Source organism: Siniperca chuatsi, linkage group LG7 (assembly GCF_020085105.1).
Source record: "Siniperca chuatsi isolate FFG_IHB_CAS linkage group LG7, ASM2008510v1, whole genome shotgun sequence".
NCBI classification, from domain to species: domain Eukaryota; kingdom Metazoa; phylum Chordata; class Actinopteri; order Centrarchiformes; family Sinipercidae; genus Siniperca; species Siniperca chuatsi.
In genome coordinates, this window is record NC_058048.1 from 19025296 (window position 1) to 19039322 (window position 14027).

Below are 14027 nucleotides of genomic sequence, written 5' to 3' on the forward strand. Positions count from 1 at the left end.
ATGAATTGTTTGGTCTGTGACCTGTCAGAAAATAGTTGACATGTTAAAACTTGTTTTGTCTGATATTCAGATAAGCATAAGCATTAATAGAAGACTAAGAAAACCAGCAAATATTCACATTTGAGAAGACGGAATCAGTAAATATTTGGCATTTTTGCTCAAAATCGTTGTTGATTAATTTTCTGTTGCTCCACTAATTATTTTCATTATCAATTAATCTGCAGATTATTTTCTCTATCTTGACCATGAGATGTGGATGAAAATAATAAAACATGCCCAAGGTGACATGTTCAAATCTTTTACTTAAATAAAAGTACGAATACTACAAAGTAAAAATACTCCATTACAAGTAAACTGCTTTTTTTTATTCAACCAACACTCCAAAACCCAAAGATATTCAGTTTACTATCATATATATATATATATATATATATATATATATATATATATATATATATATATAAGCATCAGATAAACACGTTTGAGAAGCTGGAACCTGCAAAAGCTGATTTTCAAAATACTTCTGTAATATAAAGAAGTTAAACCTTCCCCTCGACCAGCTACTTTACTGCTCAAACGTTAATGCATCAGTAATTATATCCATTATGGAGTATTTCTACAGTGTAATATTGCTACTTTTACTTAAGTAAAGGATGTGAATGTTTCTTTCTGACTATGGAAATATGTACAGACTGGCCTGAGATCAGTTCTTTATCACTGAAACTGGTCTCCTGTCAGGTTTGTGGATAGAGCAGAGAACAGAGAGGCACACCTTTATCATGTGAAAGGTTGTGTGTGTGTGTGTGTGTGTGTGCAGGAGTGCATGTGTGTGTAAACAAAGACGCCACTGTGTGTGTGTGTGTGTGTGTGTGTGTGTGTGTGTAGCCTCTCTCCACCACCCTTTGCATACGCCTGTAGATAAGTGAGAGAGGGAGAGAAAGCAACCCCCACCTGACTCCCAGTGCCTGTGAACTGTGTACACTCCAAATATTTCCATAGCCAGCCCTCACACGGAAATGAAGGAGGAAGTTGTACAGAGAGACAGAGACACAGAGAGGCATGAGGTTTAATGCTAACATTAAGGATACTGTGTAAATTAAAATGACTGTAACTGTGTGGAAACTACACACACATCACTAACTGCAGACTGCCAGACCAGAGGTGATAGTTATCCCTTTTAGAAGAAACCTGAATAGCACACAGGTCCGACTACACCTGTATTGTAAACATGACTGCGTTATTGAACACTTTTTACATTTTGTTTTAAATGTGGACATTTTTTGATTTAGATATTTGGAGTTTTAAACTGGACCAGAAACTGGACTTAATAAATAAAAATCAAGCTGCTGCATATAGAAACATATCATTTTAAAAATCACCAGTCAAAACAACTTAAATTGTCTTAAATCAACAAGACTATGTAATAAAATGTAGACGATTTAACAGTCTACCATTTTACACGTTTAACGATTTAAAGATTATTTTCATGGTCGATTAATCTGCACTGTATTTTTTTCTATAAATCGATGAATTGTTTGGTTCATAAAAGGTCAGAAAATAGTGAAAAGTGTCCATCACCATTTCCTAAAGACCAAGCTGGGGTCTTCAAACTGCCTCTTTTGTTCGACTAACTGTACAAAACACAAAGATATTCAATTTACTGTCATAAAGAACTGAGAAAACCAGCAAATATTCACAGTTAAGAAATTGAAACCAGTACATTTTTCGTACTAAACAGTACAGTTACTGTAATAATTCACGTCTCGTTGAGCTTTCTTTGCTGTCTGTGTAGTTTGACCTCTTGTCTGAGAGTATTTACAAATCCGAAAGTCACAGAAGAAGTTTTTTTTTGTATGTTGCTGTGTGATATTTGCTGTGTCATCTTTTAACACAAACTCTTCTTTGTCTCTGTCCTCTTCCTCTTTCATTTCTTCCTCCTCCTCCTCCTCCTCCTCCTCAGTCCTCATCCTGGAGCCAGTAGAGCGGGATGACTTGAGCGGGAAAATCCTGAAGATCACAGACTTCGGTCTGGCCAGAGAGTGGCACCAGACCACCAAGATGAGTGCAGCGGGGACCTACGCCTGGATGGCCCCCGAGGTCATCAAGCACTCCCTCTTCTCCAAGAGCAGCGACGTGTGGAGGTACTGCACTCGTCTCCGTGTTTCACCTTACTCCACCTGATTTATACAGTGACAAGCAACAACTGAGGTGTTTTAAAGGTTTATAGTAAAGTAATTTTAAACCTTTTTATTCCATGGTCACGATTTGAAAGATTGTAGTAATTTGATGTAATTTTGAGGATGTATTCAGATCCTTTACTTAAGTAAAATTAACGATACTGCAATATAGAAATACTCCATTACAGTTAAAAGTCGTGCATTTAAAATGTAATTTAACTAAAAGTACGTAAGTATAATTAGCAAACTGTACTTAAATGTATGAAAAGTAAAAGTACTCATGATTCAGAAAAATGCCCCCATGTAACTTCTATTATATATAATATATTAATACTATATATATTATATTATTGGATTGATATTACTGATGCATTAATGTGTAAGCAGCATTTTACTGTTGCAGTTGGTCAAGGTGGAGCCAATTTTAAATTGAGCCAAATTACCCAACAGATTAAATTGTTGGGTAATTTACTCTGTAACAATGCATCGTATTTTATAAGCTCATCATGTTTTGTGTGTAAAATCTTAATATGTTAAGTAAAAGTAACTACAGCTGTCAGATAAATATGGTGAAGTAAAAAGTAAAATATTTCCCTGTAATGTAGTGAAACAGAAGTATAATGTAGCATGAAATAGAATTACTCAAGTAAACTAAAAGCACCACACATTTGTACTTAAGTGCAATACTTGAGTAAATGTATTTAGTTATTCTCCACCACTGCTGTGTAGATATATTTCTAGTTTATTTAACTTTGCATCCTGAATATGTGGTGTCATTGACAAGTTTTTATTAATCACAGGTTTAAAGTAAGACAACGTCAGACTTTTCTTTGTCTTTGAAGACGTTCATACATTCACGTTCAGCCTGTAACTGAATAATTTCCTGTCGTAACATCACAGTGTTGTACTGTCTGATATTTCAAGCTAATTTCATGTTTGACAAAAAAAATTCTTAGTTCAGGGTTCATTTACTGTAAATTTCCGGGGCTTTCAGCAGCATCTCGTGGCCTTCATCAGCAGGTAGAGTTTGCTCAGTTGTCATGGAGATGCTTCAGTTGTTGTTAAGTATGGAACTGTCGTCACTGAAAGACGTGGCCATTATCATCCAGTTCAAGGGTGTTTTTTTGGCGCCAGATGTGACATTAAAATGACAAAAACCAAACATTTTCCTCGTGTGTCTTCTCTCTGTGTCTCTCGTCACAGTTTCGGCGTGTTGCTGTGGGAGCTGCTGACCGGCGAGGTTCCCTACCGGGAGATAGATGCTCTGGCGGTAGCTTACGGTGTTGCCATGAACAAGCTAACGCTCCCCATCCCCTCAACGTGCCCTGAACCTTTTGCTCAGCTGCTGGGAGGTAAGCAGGCCGACCACTTATTAAATCCAAAGAATAACAAGTCAATACTTCTGTCCTTGTGGAGAAAGTGATTTTCAAGTTGTCTCAGGGAGAACAGATGTCTCACACAGAAAACAGCTTGACAGTTGTTTGTTTTTTGATTGGTACGACTTGGGGCTTCCTCCTGCTTGTGTCACTTGTCCCATTCATTCATGGTTGGCAAGTTTAGCTTTACGTGTCCTTGTGCTTTTTCTTTTGGGACTGTACTCTACATCAGTCATCAAATATGACCATAAACGTGTCACTGATGATACAGAAACTCACTTTGAAAAAGGCCCTTTGGGTGTTCACATCCACTGACTTTAAGATGCTGTAACCTTACTTGAGTTTTTGAGTTCACAGTTGATGATTTTAAAACCTTTTTGTTCTGCATCTGGGGGCTGTGATGAAGAGTTAAAATGGATGAAGACGGTCTGAACAGCTTCATTAAGTTGCTTTTTATACATCCTCGTGCAGTCCTGCGCCTGAGCTCCCCTGGGCTGGATTTCTCCTTTTCACCTTGCAAATAATCCTGGCAGCGCTCTGTTAACAGTGGTAGAGTATTAACCGGCTCTTGTTTCACAGTTCAGGTCATCTCTGTTTAACACACACCTGCCTTATATCCAAATTGCCCTAATGTGCTTACTCCCAAACTACTTTCTTTATGGATGGGTAAGCTGCAGGCCAGGTTTTCTAAAAAAAAAAAAAGAGGTAGCTGTTTCTCAAACAGCCCAGCAGCCAACTTCAGTCACCTCCCTCCCGCTCTGCTCCTAAAGCTCTTTTCCTCCTCACCCCCCCTCCACTTCATCTTATCCAGGTTCATCCGCTAATCTCTCCTTTCTCATCCCTCGCTGCTCTCTACACTGTTTACTCCTGTCATCGTCTCACTTTCATCTCATCTCCCTCCAACTTTATGCACATACTCTTTATGCTAATTGAGGTTACCTAATAAATACATTTTACCTGCTATAAGCTGTATTTTAGCCTGTGAAACGGCGCTCTGGTTGCACTCAAATAACATTTTACTGTGCCTTTGCTGAAGCTTTTCTTAGCATACATTGCGTCTTTTGGTAGATGGTTATGTCTGTGGTTTAGTGTTGGAGAGACAGTACTGATCAGTGTGTGGCTCAGCAGATTACTGTAGGTGTGCACCATGTTTCTGCAACACTGTCAGTCAGGGTTTGGCTCATGATGGTTGCCATATGCTGTTCCATCTTGCTCGCTTCCACTTCTGTTGTTGCCTTCTCTACTGCCAGAAACGAAAAAAAAAGGATTCATGGTCTTTAAATTATTTTGATAACCAGACCGTGTGATATAAGATATGATAAGATAAGCCTTTACTGATCCCCACAGGGGAAATTCAGGTGTTGCAGCAGCACAAGGACAGAAATAAGTACAGATAAATAGAGAGAAGTAAAACGTAAATAATTAGAAGTATATAAAATAAGAATAGATATAAAAATAGAAACTATATAAGAGCAATTAAATTCAAAATTACAAGGCAAGAAGTATACAGTACCCACGACCAGTGTTGTACTTAATAAAATAAATTAAAACTCAAGTTGTCGTCCCAGAACTATTAAAAACACATCAATGAGCCATACTGGGTCACATGTTCCTTCATTACCATGAACACACACTGTAGTTTATTTTGAGTCGATCCCACATACAGTACACCGTCCTGCTGCTGTAAATACTCACCAGAGCACCGAATGTGTATTAATCCGCCGGTGAAAATCGTCAAAAAGAAACTATATGTTTGAGACCTGTTTTTGAAGATTTATGTTTTTAGTAGGAATGAAGGGGCTTCGGGCTGAGTGCTACAGATTGGAAAGATGGACTTGACGGTTTGGTCTTTTCATGGGATTTGTTAACAGTAAGAAAAACCTAGAAGTCACCAGGGGGTCTGCTGAAACTCTCTCTGTACACTATTTCAGGCAGTGTGTTAGAACCTGAAACGCTTTTTTATGGAGGCCAGTGTGAGGTGTAAAACTCGGTGTTTTGTGAATGGAAACTGGCATGCACCATATTTCTGTACAGAATAACAGGAGAAGAAGATCGCCTTATAAATAAAAACATAGCTATTATTGCTAAATCTTGCTAAAGGAAAACAAGATTTCTTTTTTGCAAAATAGAAACAGACGGGTGCTTTATTTCAGTTCATGTACAGATAAAAAATTTTGCCGATGGAGGTTGAGTGCACAAAAGGGCCAAAAGCATCTGCTAAATGAATGTAAAGTCATGTAATAACCATAATTAAAATAGTGGTGACATTTTTGTGACATATTTGCATGTAATTGAACATCTGATCGGGGCTATAAAATACATAATACATCACACTAACCCCAGTGATAACATGTTCCCTCCCTCTTGTCTCTCGCCTCTCAGAGTGCTGGAGCCCAAACCCCCGCAGCAGGCCCTCCTTCACCAGCATCCTGAGCCGACTGCTGGCCATCGAGCAGTCGGCCATGTTTCAGATGCCTCTGGAGTCCTTTCACTCTTTACAGGAAGACTGGAGGCTGGAGATCCAGCAGATGTTTGACGAGCTCCGGGCCAAAGAGAAGGTGAGAAATCTCCTCTTCCTCTTTACCTCTCCTTCAGATCGCGTCAGACTGGTGAGGCCTCTTTTATCTGGAAAGACAGTTATGATTATTTCTACTATGGTATTTGATCTTTAGGTTGAAAGACAAAGGGTACAAAAGACAGCAGTTTATAGAAATGTAGGTTTTAAATTCGTCTTTGAACAGAAGAACAGAAGAGTCACACTTCATGTTGAGGGTTTCGCGATCTGTCTGAGGTGTTTCTGCAAGTTACAATTACTTTAGTAACAAGCCTGTTGCCAGAAGAGCTGCTGCTAATAACCTCTTCCTCTCCTCTCCTCTCCTCTCCTCTTTACCTCTCCTTCTTCCTCTCTTCTCCTCTTTACCTCTCCTTCTTCCTCTCATCTCCTCTTTACCTCTCCTTCTTCCTCTCATCTCCTCTCCTCTTCTTCTTTACCTCTCCTTCTTCCTCTCTTCTCCTCTTTACCTCTCCTTCTTCCTCTCCTCTCCTCTTCTTCTTTACCTCTCCTTCTTCCTCTCCTCTCCTCTTTACCTCTCCTTCTTCCTCTCCTCTCCTCTTTACCTCTCCTTCTTCCTCTCTTCTCCTCTTTACCTCTCCTTCTTCCTCTCATCTCCTCTCCTCTTCCTCTTTACCTCTCCTTCTTCCTCTCCTCTCCCCTCCTTTCCTCTTCCTCTTTACCTCTCCTTCTTCGTCTCCTCTTTTTCTTTTCCTCATCCTCTTCCTCTCCTCTCTGCAGGAGCTGAGGTCTTGGGAGGAGGCGTTAGCTCGAGCAGCCGAGGAGCAGAGGGAGCAGGAGGAGCAGCTGAAGAGGAGAGAGCAGGAGCTGGCGGAAAGGGAGATCGACATCGTGGAGCGAGAGCTGAACATCATCATCCACCAGGTGTACCAGGAGAAACCCAGCGTCAAGAAAAGAAAGGGCCACTTCAAGAAGAGCAGATTGCTGAAGCTGGGCCGAGACAGCAACTGCATCAGTCTGCCCTCTGGTGGGTGGAAGCAGGAACTGCAGTCAGATTGTTCACTTTGTTTTAATCTGATGAATCAGGTGCACAAAACTGGCAGAGCTCCCAGTTTAATGCCATTTCCTGTTACATGGTGTTTTTTCCAGGTTGGAAATTTAGGACGTAGGTAGATAGATAGCTCTTTATTTATCCCAGAGGGGAAATTACAGTCTCACAGCAGCAGAGATATGTAGGGAACAGAAAATGACTAAATAATAATTAATAGATCAGGAATACATGATGGTATGCATCAATATAGCATAATATGTATAAAAACAGTGCAAATAGTGTGTGTGTCGTCAGTACGGTATAGTGGGGGTGCCCATCCTGTTGTGGCCTCAGAAACCACAGAGTTGGCTGAGACTGAACTCATTACGGCAGGCGTCATTGTGTAGTCGAATGGCTGTTGGTACAAAGGAGCGTTCGAATACCTCGGTAGGATGAAATCAGTGTCACTTCAATCTCCTTTTATTTTGAAGATCATTACAATCATTTCATTGTAGCATCAACGTTTCACACTTGTTCGTTTTTGAAGCAAGTGAGGTCGAAACGTTTGTGATACAATTAAATTATCACTGCCATGACCAGCACCTAATTTTTTTATTCCTATTTATTCTCTTTTAAACGTTTTAAACGAGATTTACACCATTTTACAAGAACATTTTAGAAAAACTATTGTATTTGTGAAGCTCTAACCAGCAAATGTTTGGCAGTTTTACTTGACAAATAAATGACAAAAACATGAACTGACAAAATTGGAAAATAATACATTTTCTGTCCATCAGCTAATTGATTAATTGACTAATTGTTTCAGCATCAGTTTCTTAATCACCAGAATTGTATGTAGGAAATCCACAGTGTACAAGAGAACTTTTTTTATTTATCCTGAGGGAAATTATTGTGCAACAGTTGCAGAACAAAGCAGGAAAGAGTGCAAACATAAAAGAAAATATAAAAGAAAAAAAGAAAACATATCAGTAAGGTGCAAATCCAAATGTACACAATGCCAGAAATGTAAACAGGTTAACGGTATCATAAAATATAAACTGGCTATCATTAAGGTGCAAAACAATGTTGGTGATTATATCATATATCTGTTATATGGAAATGTTATGCATGATATAGTGGTTGCATGGTATATTCAAGAAGACTTGCGTGACTTGTTTTTTGAAAATTATATTCTTTTGGGAATTGTATGCTTTTATTAGAGAGACACAGTAGAGCGCTGACAGGAAATCAGGGAAGAGAGAGATGGGGAGTCACCGGATGCGAACTGGCGACGTTGCAGTTTGGGGTCGGCACCTTAAGCCAGAGGCCACCAGGGCACCTCTGTCTGACAAATGAAAAGTGATTAATGTGAAAACTTCTCTCTTCTTGTTCACCTGTAGGCTTTGAGCATAAGATCACAGTTCAAGCGTCTCCCAGCGTGGACAAGAGGAAGACTCAGGGGAGCGAGAGCACCACCCCGCCTGCCAGCCCGGGGGTCATACCCCGGTTGAGAGCCATAAGATGTGAGTGCAAACGCCCAAACGTCAGACAGCATCCTGTGTGAGAGGATTTGAATGTAAGGTAGGAACGTAATGTGGGTTTTTGTACTGTCCCTCAGTGACACCGAGCGATGGCAGTAAGACGTGGGGCCGCAGTGCAGTGTGTAAGAAGGAAGACCTGTCGAACGCCAAGAAGAAAGGACGCACCTGGGGGCCGAGCTCCACCCACCAGAAAGAGAGGGTCGGCGGGGAGGAAAAGTATATGCACAATTTGTTTACATACCAGCTATGAATGTAAAATGAGTCTTACCTGATGAAGTCAATAAGACTTTAGGGTGCGCAACATTTTTACCTTCAAGTATTAAAACAAGCTTATTTTGTGAAAAGATTCATGATAAAATGATGACAGCAACAGCATAAACAGGTATAAAAGCTGTATCACTGTTAAGTTATACATTATTGAAATTTGCAGAGGTGGATGAAGTATTCAGATCCTTTACTTAAGTAAAAGTACTAATACCACACTGTAAAAATACTCTGTTACAAGTAAAAGTCCTGCATTGAAAATGTTACGCAAGTAAAAGTATGTGAGTATAATCAGGAAAAAGTAAAAGTACTCAATGCAGACAAATGTCCTGTGTTATACTATTATTATACTATAATATACTATTATTATTACTATAGATTATATCATTAGATTATTATTACTCATGGATTAACGTGAAAGAAGGATTTTTCTGCTGTAGTTGGCTGAGGTGGAGCTCACTTATTTAGCTCAAGTATTTTGTATCTCACTGCAACTAGTGATTATTTTCATTATGGATTAATCTGCTGATTATTTTCTCGATTAATCGATCGATTGTTTGGTTTGTAAAAATTCTGAAAATAGTGAGAAATACTGTTGCAATTTCCCAGAGCGCAAAGTGACACCTTCACAATGTTTTGTCCAACCAACAGTCCAAACCTCAAAATTATTAAAAAATAAATAAAAATGATTGAAATTATTTAAAGGAAAAGCAGCAAATCTTCACATTTGAGAAGCTGGAACCATGAAATGTTTTTGCATGCAAAATGAGTTAAACGAGCAAAATAGTTAATAATTAATTTTCTGTCAATCGGCTAATTGATTAGTCAACTAATCTTTTCAGCTGTACTTGTATTTACTGTTGGGTGGTTTAATTTATTACAAAACATCATATTTTATAAGCTCTTATGTTTTTTATGCAAAAATCTTAATTTGTAAAGTAATTAGTAAATAAAGTTGTCAGATATTTGTAGTGAAGTAAAAAGTGGAGTAGAAGTATAAAGCGGCATGAAAAGAAAAGACTCAAGTAAAGTTCCTCAGATTTGTACTTACTGTACAGTACTTAAGTAAATGGGCTTTTTGTAGTAATCTGTCTATTTAATCTTTAGCTAACTTGCTGCAGGTTAGCTGTGTAGCAGGAAGGAAGAAACATAGCACAGAAAGTCACAACTCTTTGCGAATAGATTTTAATCTGTAATTTCTAACAGAATATCACTCTTTTCTAGAAGGAGGTTGAATCTAAAAAAACACAATGTACCTGATAAAACCGTAGTGACAAAAATTGGATCACGAGGCTCGTTTTCTGTTCACCCTCTGAGATAACAGTTATCTCAGGCGAGAAGAAACCGCCTTTTCTCATATTTTTCTGGACAGACTATTGCTTGTCGAAACACAGAGAAACAAAACCTTTCAGTCAATATCTCATGACAGTCTGTGGACGAGCCAGAAGCAGAGCAATCATCTCTGCAAATGTGGTGGAAAAAAATCTATGTTGTATATGATTGCTGTCCTCATATGACATGACTTTTCAATTCTTCTTTCTATCTGAAAACAATAATGTAGCATTACTTTATGTTTGAGAAATGAGTTGTGATTGGTGTCCTGACATCATGATATGTGTTTGCAGACTGAAATCACTGGGTGAGGGAAGCAAAGTTTGGTCCTCCAGTGCACCAAATCTGGGCAAGTCCCCCAAACATGCACCCATGAGCGCTGGCTTCTCCAGCCTCAACGAAATGGGTGAGTCTTTTTATTGTGAGCTGAGCATCACTAACTTAGTGACAAGAATCAGCCTCATCTTAACCCTTTTTCATTTCCCTTCTTTTCTCTCTTAAACAGAGGAGTGCTGTGAGTTTGAGGAGTCACCAGGGTCCTTGCTGCCCTCAGATACCAGCAGTAACGGGGCTGTGGAGGACCCAGGGTCCCTGTGGGGCAGCCAGGGGCCCAACACTGTGCCTGCTCTTGGTAATACGAGCTCCTGTCAGGGGCCCGGCGGGTTGGGGATGGGGGCGAGCCACCAGGACTCGCTCCGTCGCTGCAGCCAGAGGAAGAAGAGTGATATGTTGCTGTTGGGTTGCGCCTCTCTGCTCGCGTCTGTTGCCCTCGGACAAGACCTGCTGCAGCTGGGGAAACTACAGGTGACTGCTCAAGCTTTCATTTACAAAACCTCAACAGAAGAAAGGCCTTTACTAACAGGTCAATATTGCTTTCGGCAGGTCACAGTACAAAGTATACCTTAAAGGAAAATTCCAGCATTTTTCAGCCTCAGTCTTATTCTTGTAATTGGTACAAATGACATAATAAATAGATAAATAAATAAATGAAAGCTCGGAACCCATTTTGTCCCAAAGAAACGTACATATTATGAATAAAGTAAAGAAATTAAGAGGAGAAAAACACCACAGTTGTTATGCAGAAGAGATTTCACCTTATCAACTGCAGAAGTCCATATGTACATTGACAGTATATTGCTTAGTGTTATTGATATTTCCAAAAAGTATACCAATAAAAAAACACAACCATTGAATATGGTTAGGCACTTTTTTTTGTTGCAGCAGCAGTCGAATTAGCAAATGAGATTAGTGGTTGTTGGGTTGCTAATTTCCAGGAAGAGTCATCGTTCAATGGTACTGATTTGGGGCAACAAGGTATTTATAATGTTGAGTAAATGAAATACATTGGAAGATACTTTTCTCCCAAACCACTCAATGCCAGGACACTCCCAGTATATATGCAAGAAAGTAGCAATGTGGTCGCATTAAATAGATTTCATATTTGAACATTTATTTTGAAAGCTTTAGCAGGCTTGTGCTGCTTGCGCTGATATACGTTGTTTTTGCTGGAGCCAGACAGTTAAAAAATACAGGAATTTCCTTAGAAAGTTTACACTTTAAGTACCTCAAATTTAAACAACAAGCATTTTAGACTAAAAATATTACTGTTGTAATCAGATCTGCTCACAAATCCTACAACTGCTAATAACAAAAATACATATCTAGAATAAATAAGCACACAAAACAATCCACTACTTTGTTTCCAAACATAAACAAACCAAACCTTTTATTACCAAACTTAACTTTGCTGACATACAAATTGACTACCACAGAATCACAAACAATAATCACATCAAAGAGCATCTGTTTCTGTAGCAGATATGTCGGAATGTTCTGCTAAATGCAAATATATAGTTTTGGTATTTTTTTGCAGTATGTAATTAATTTAGCTGATATTTCAGGTTATATATGTTGCATGATTTTAGTTTTCTTTCTGGTACTGATCTCATCTAACTGGAAGCGGCCGTTATTTCCACTCAACTCTTTCTGGTTATCGCTCGAGATCTCGCCAGCATGGGAGGTTTTATAGTTTTTAATTTGTTTTTATTGGGTCTTTTTAGTTTACAAGCCTGTCTGCAAAGTTTAAATTGTGGTGAATTACTATATATTCATTCACACATTCCTTATCCCGTTTATTAGGTAACTGCCCCGTTTAAACAAACAGCTTCCTCCTGCAGACAGAGACACTTACAGTCGACCCTTTCTCAGATAAATATTTCCAACAGGATAACGCACCATGTCCCAGACATAGCAGGAACATGACCGTGATGTGACTCAAATCACCTGCTCAGTCTCCAGATCTCAGACTAATAGATCGCCTTTGGGATGATATGAAACAGGATGAATGAGCTGCCAAAGTATCAGCAGGAAATGTGTGATGCTGTTGAGTCAGCATGGAGTGAGGTCTGCATGGACGGTTTCCAGCACCTTGTTGATTCTGTTTTGAGGATTTTAGGGTCTAGATACAGAGTGTACAGTGAGAAGATCAATGAAAGTAATAATTGGGATGTAATCTTTTGCTGTAGCTGTAACACATTTTTAAAAGGAGCACAACACAGCAGGTGAAATGACCCCAGGTGTTAAATTGTTTCACTGTTTTTCAGCTGATTTTACTTCAGTAGGGCTTCTTCTCAGTGGCTCTACAGCTTGTTAATGTGACCTGATGTTGTTGTCAGGTGCTTCAGGATGAGCAGGACCTCAGAGAGGAGCAGCGTAAGAAGAAGGAGGGTCTCTTCCAGCGGACGGGACGTTTCCGTCGCAGCACCTCTCCGCCCAGCCGAAACCTCTCCCTCTCCCTCTCTAGACATCACGACTCAACACTCCCCTGCATGGACCCTTCTCCCTCTGTTACACTCCTCTCTTTGTCCTCTCTGTCTGACTGCAACTCCACCAAGTCCCTTCTTCCCTCCGACCCAGACGAGTACCCCCTGACGCCGATGACAGGGGTCAAAACACCGGCGGCGCCACCGGCTCCTGCCCTCAACCCGCTCTTGGACCTGCGGGCGGAGAGCTTCAAGAAGGAGCCCAACCAGTCGCTCACACCCACCCACGTGTCTGCAGCCATGGCCCTGAACAGAGGACACAGACGGACCCCTTCAGACGGGGCAATACGACCCCGAGCTCAAACTCTGGGACACCACAGGACGCCGTCAGATGGAAGCATGCCCATGCCTCCTCCGCCGGGAGCTCCACACAAAACTACTAACAAAGGTAAGGGACATATAATTTAGAACATGCTTTTTACAATGTTAAAGGAACATATGATTGATTTTTGCCCATTTACTAACAATATATACCGAGATCCTTCACTGGATTAGGGAACACTTTGACCTGTTGGTGGTGCTAGGCGTTGAAAAGGATCAGCAAAGTCATGAGGATTCATACACACGTCTGAACAAAGTTTACTGAGAATTCATCCAATATTTGTTCCACCGTTTTTATGTTTTATTTAACCGTGACGTCTCTTTAGATACGTTATCTCTTTTACAGGAGCAAGCTAGACAAAATGGTAAAATATGAGAACACACACATAAAGGCACAATAAAGTATAACCTGAAAGACATGAAAGAAATCACATTCTTGCCAATGTAAAATTACACTTTTCATGAAGCGGTTTCGATTTATCTCCTACCTTTGAGTCAACCCACTACAGTGTGCCTCTGTTTATTTACTTTGGTCAAAGTCGTGCTGCTGCTGAGAGCTTCGAAATCGCTTCCCTTTCGGTGCGTTCAAGGCTTGTGGGAAACCCTGCCATCCTGGATTGTTAATGTGAAAAACTTTTAAATTTTATTCAGG

The 14027-nt window shown here is 39.9% G+C and overlaps 1 protein-coding gene across 1 annotated transcript in view; it reads left to right on the forward strand.

Moving 5' to 3' along the window:
• Positions 1-14027, forward strand: part of map3k10 (mitogen-activated protein kinase kinase kinase 10) — a 38521-nt gene that overhangs the window by 21939 nt on the left and 2555 nt on the right. The window contains exons 2-10 of the mRNA XM_044204054.1: positions 1961-2141; positions 3381-3529; positions 5936-6111; positions 6846-7092; positions 8496-8618; positions 8714-8852; positions 10526-10638; positions 10738-11036; positions 12908-13442. Of these exons, the coding sequence (XP_044059989.1) occupies positions 1961-2141; positions 3381-3529; positions 5936-6111; positions 6846-7092; positions 8496-8618; positions 8714-8852; positions 10526-10638; positions 10738-11036; positions 12908-13442 (1962 nt within the window). The remainder of the gene's footprint in view (positions 1-1960; positions 2142-3380; positions 3530-5935; positions 6112-6845; positions 7093-8495; positions 8619-8713; positions 8853-10525; positions 10639-10737; positions 11037-12907; positions 13443-14027) is intronic.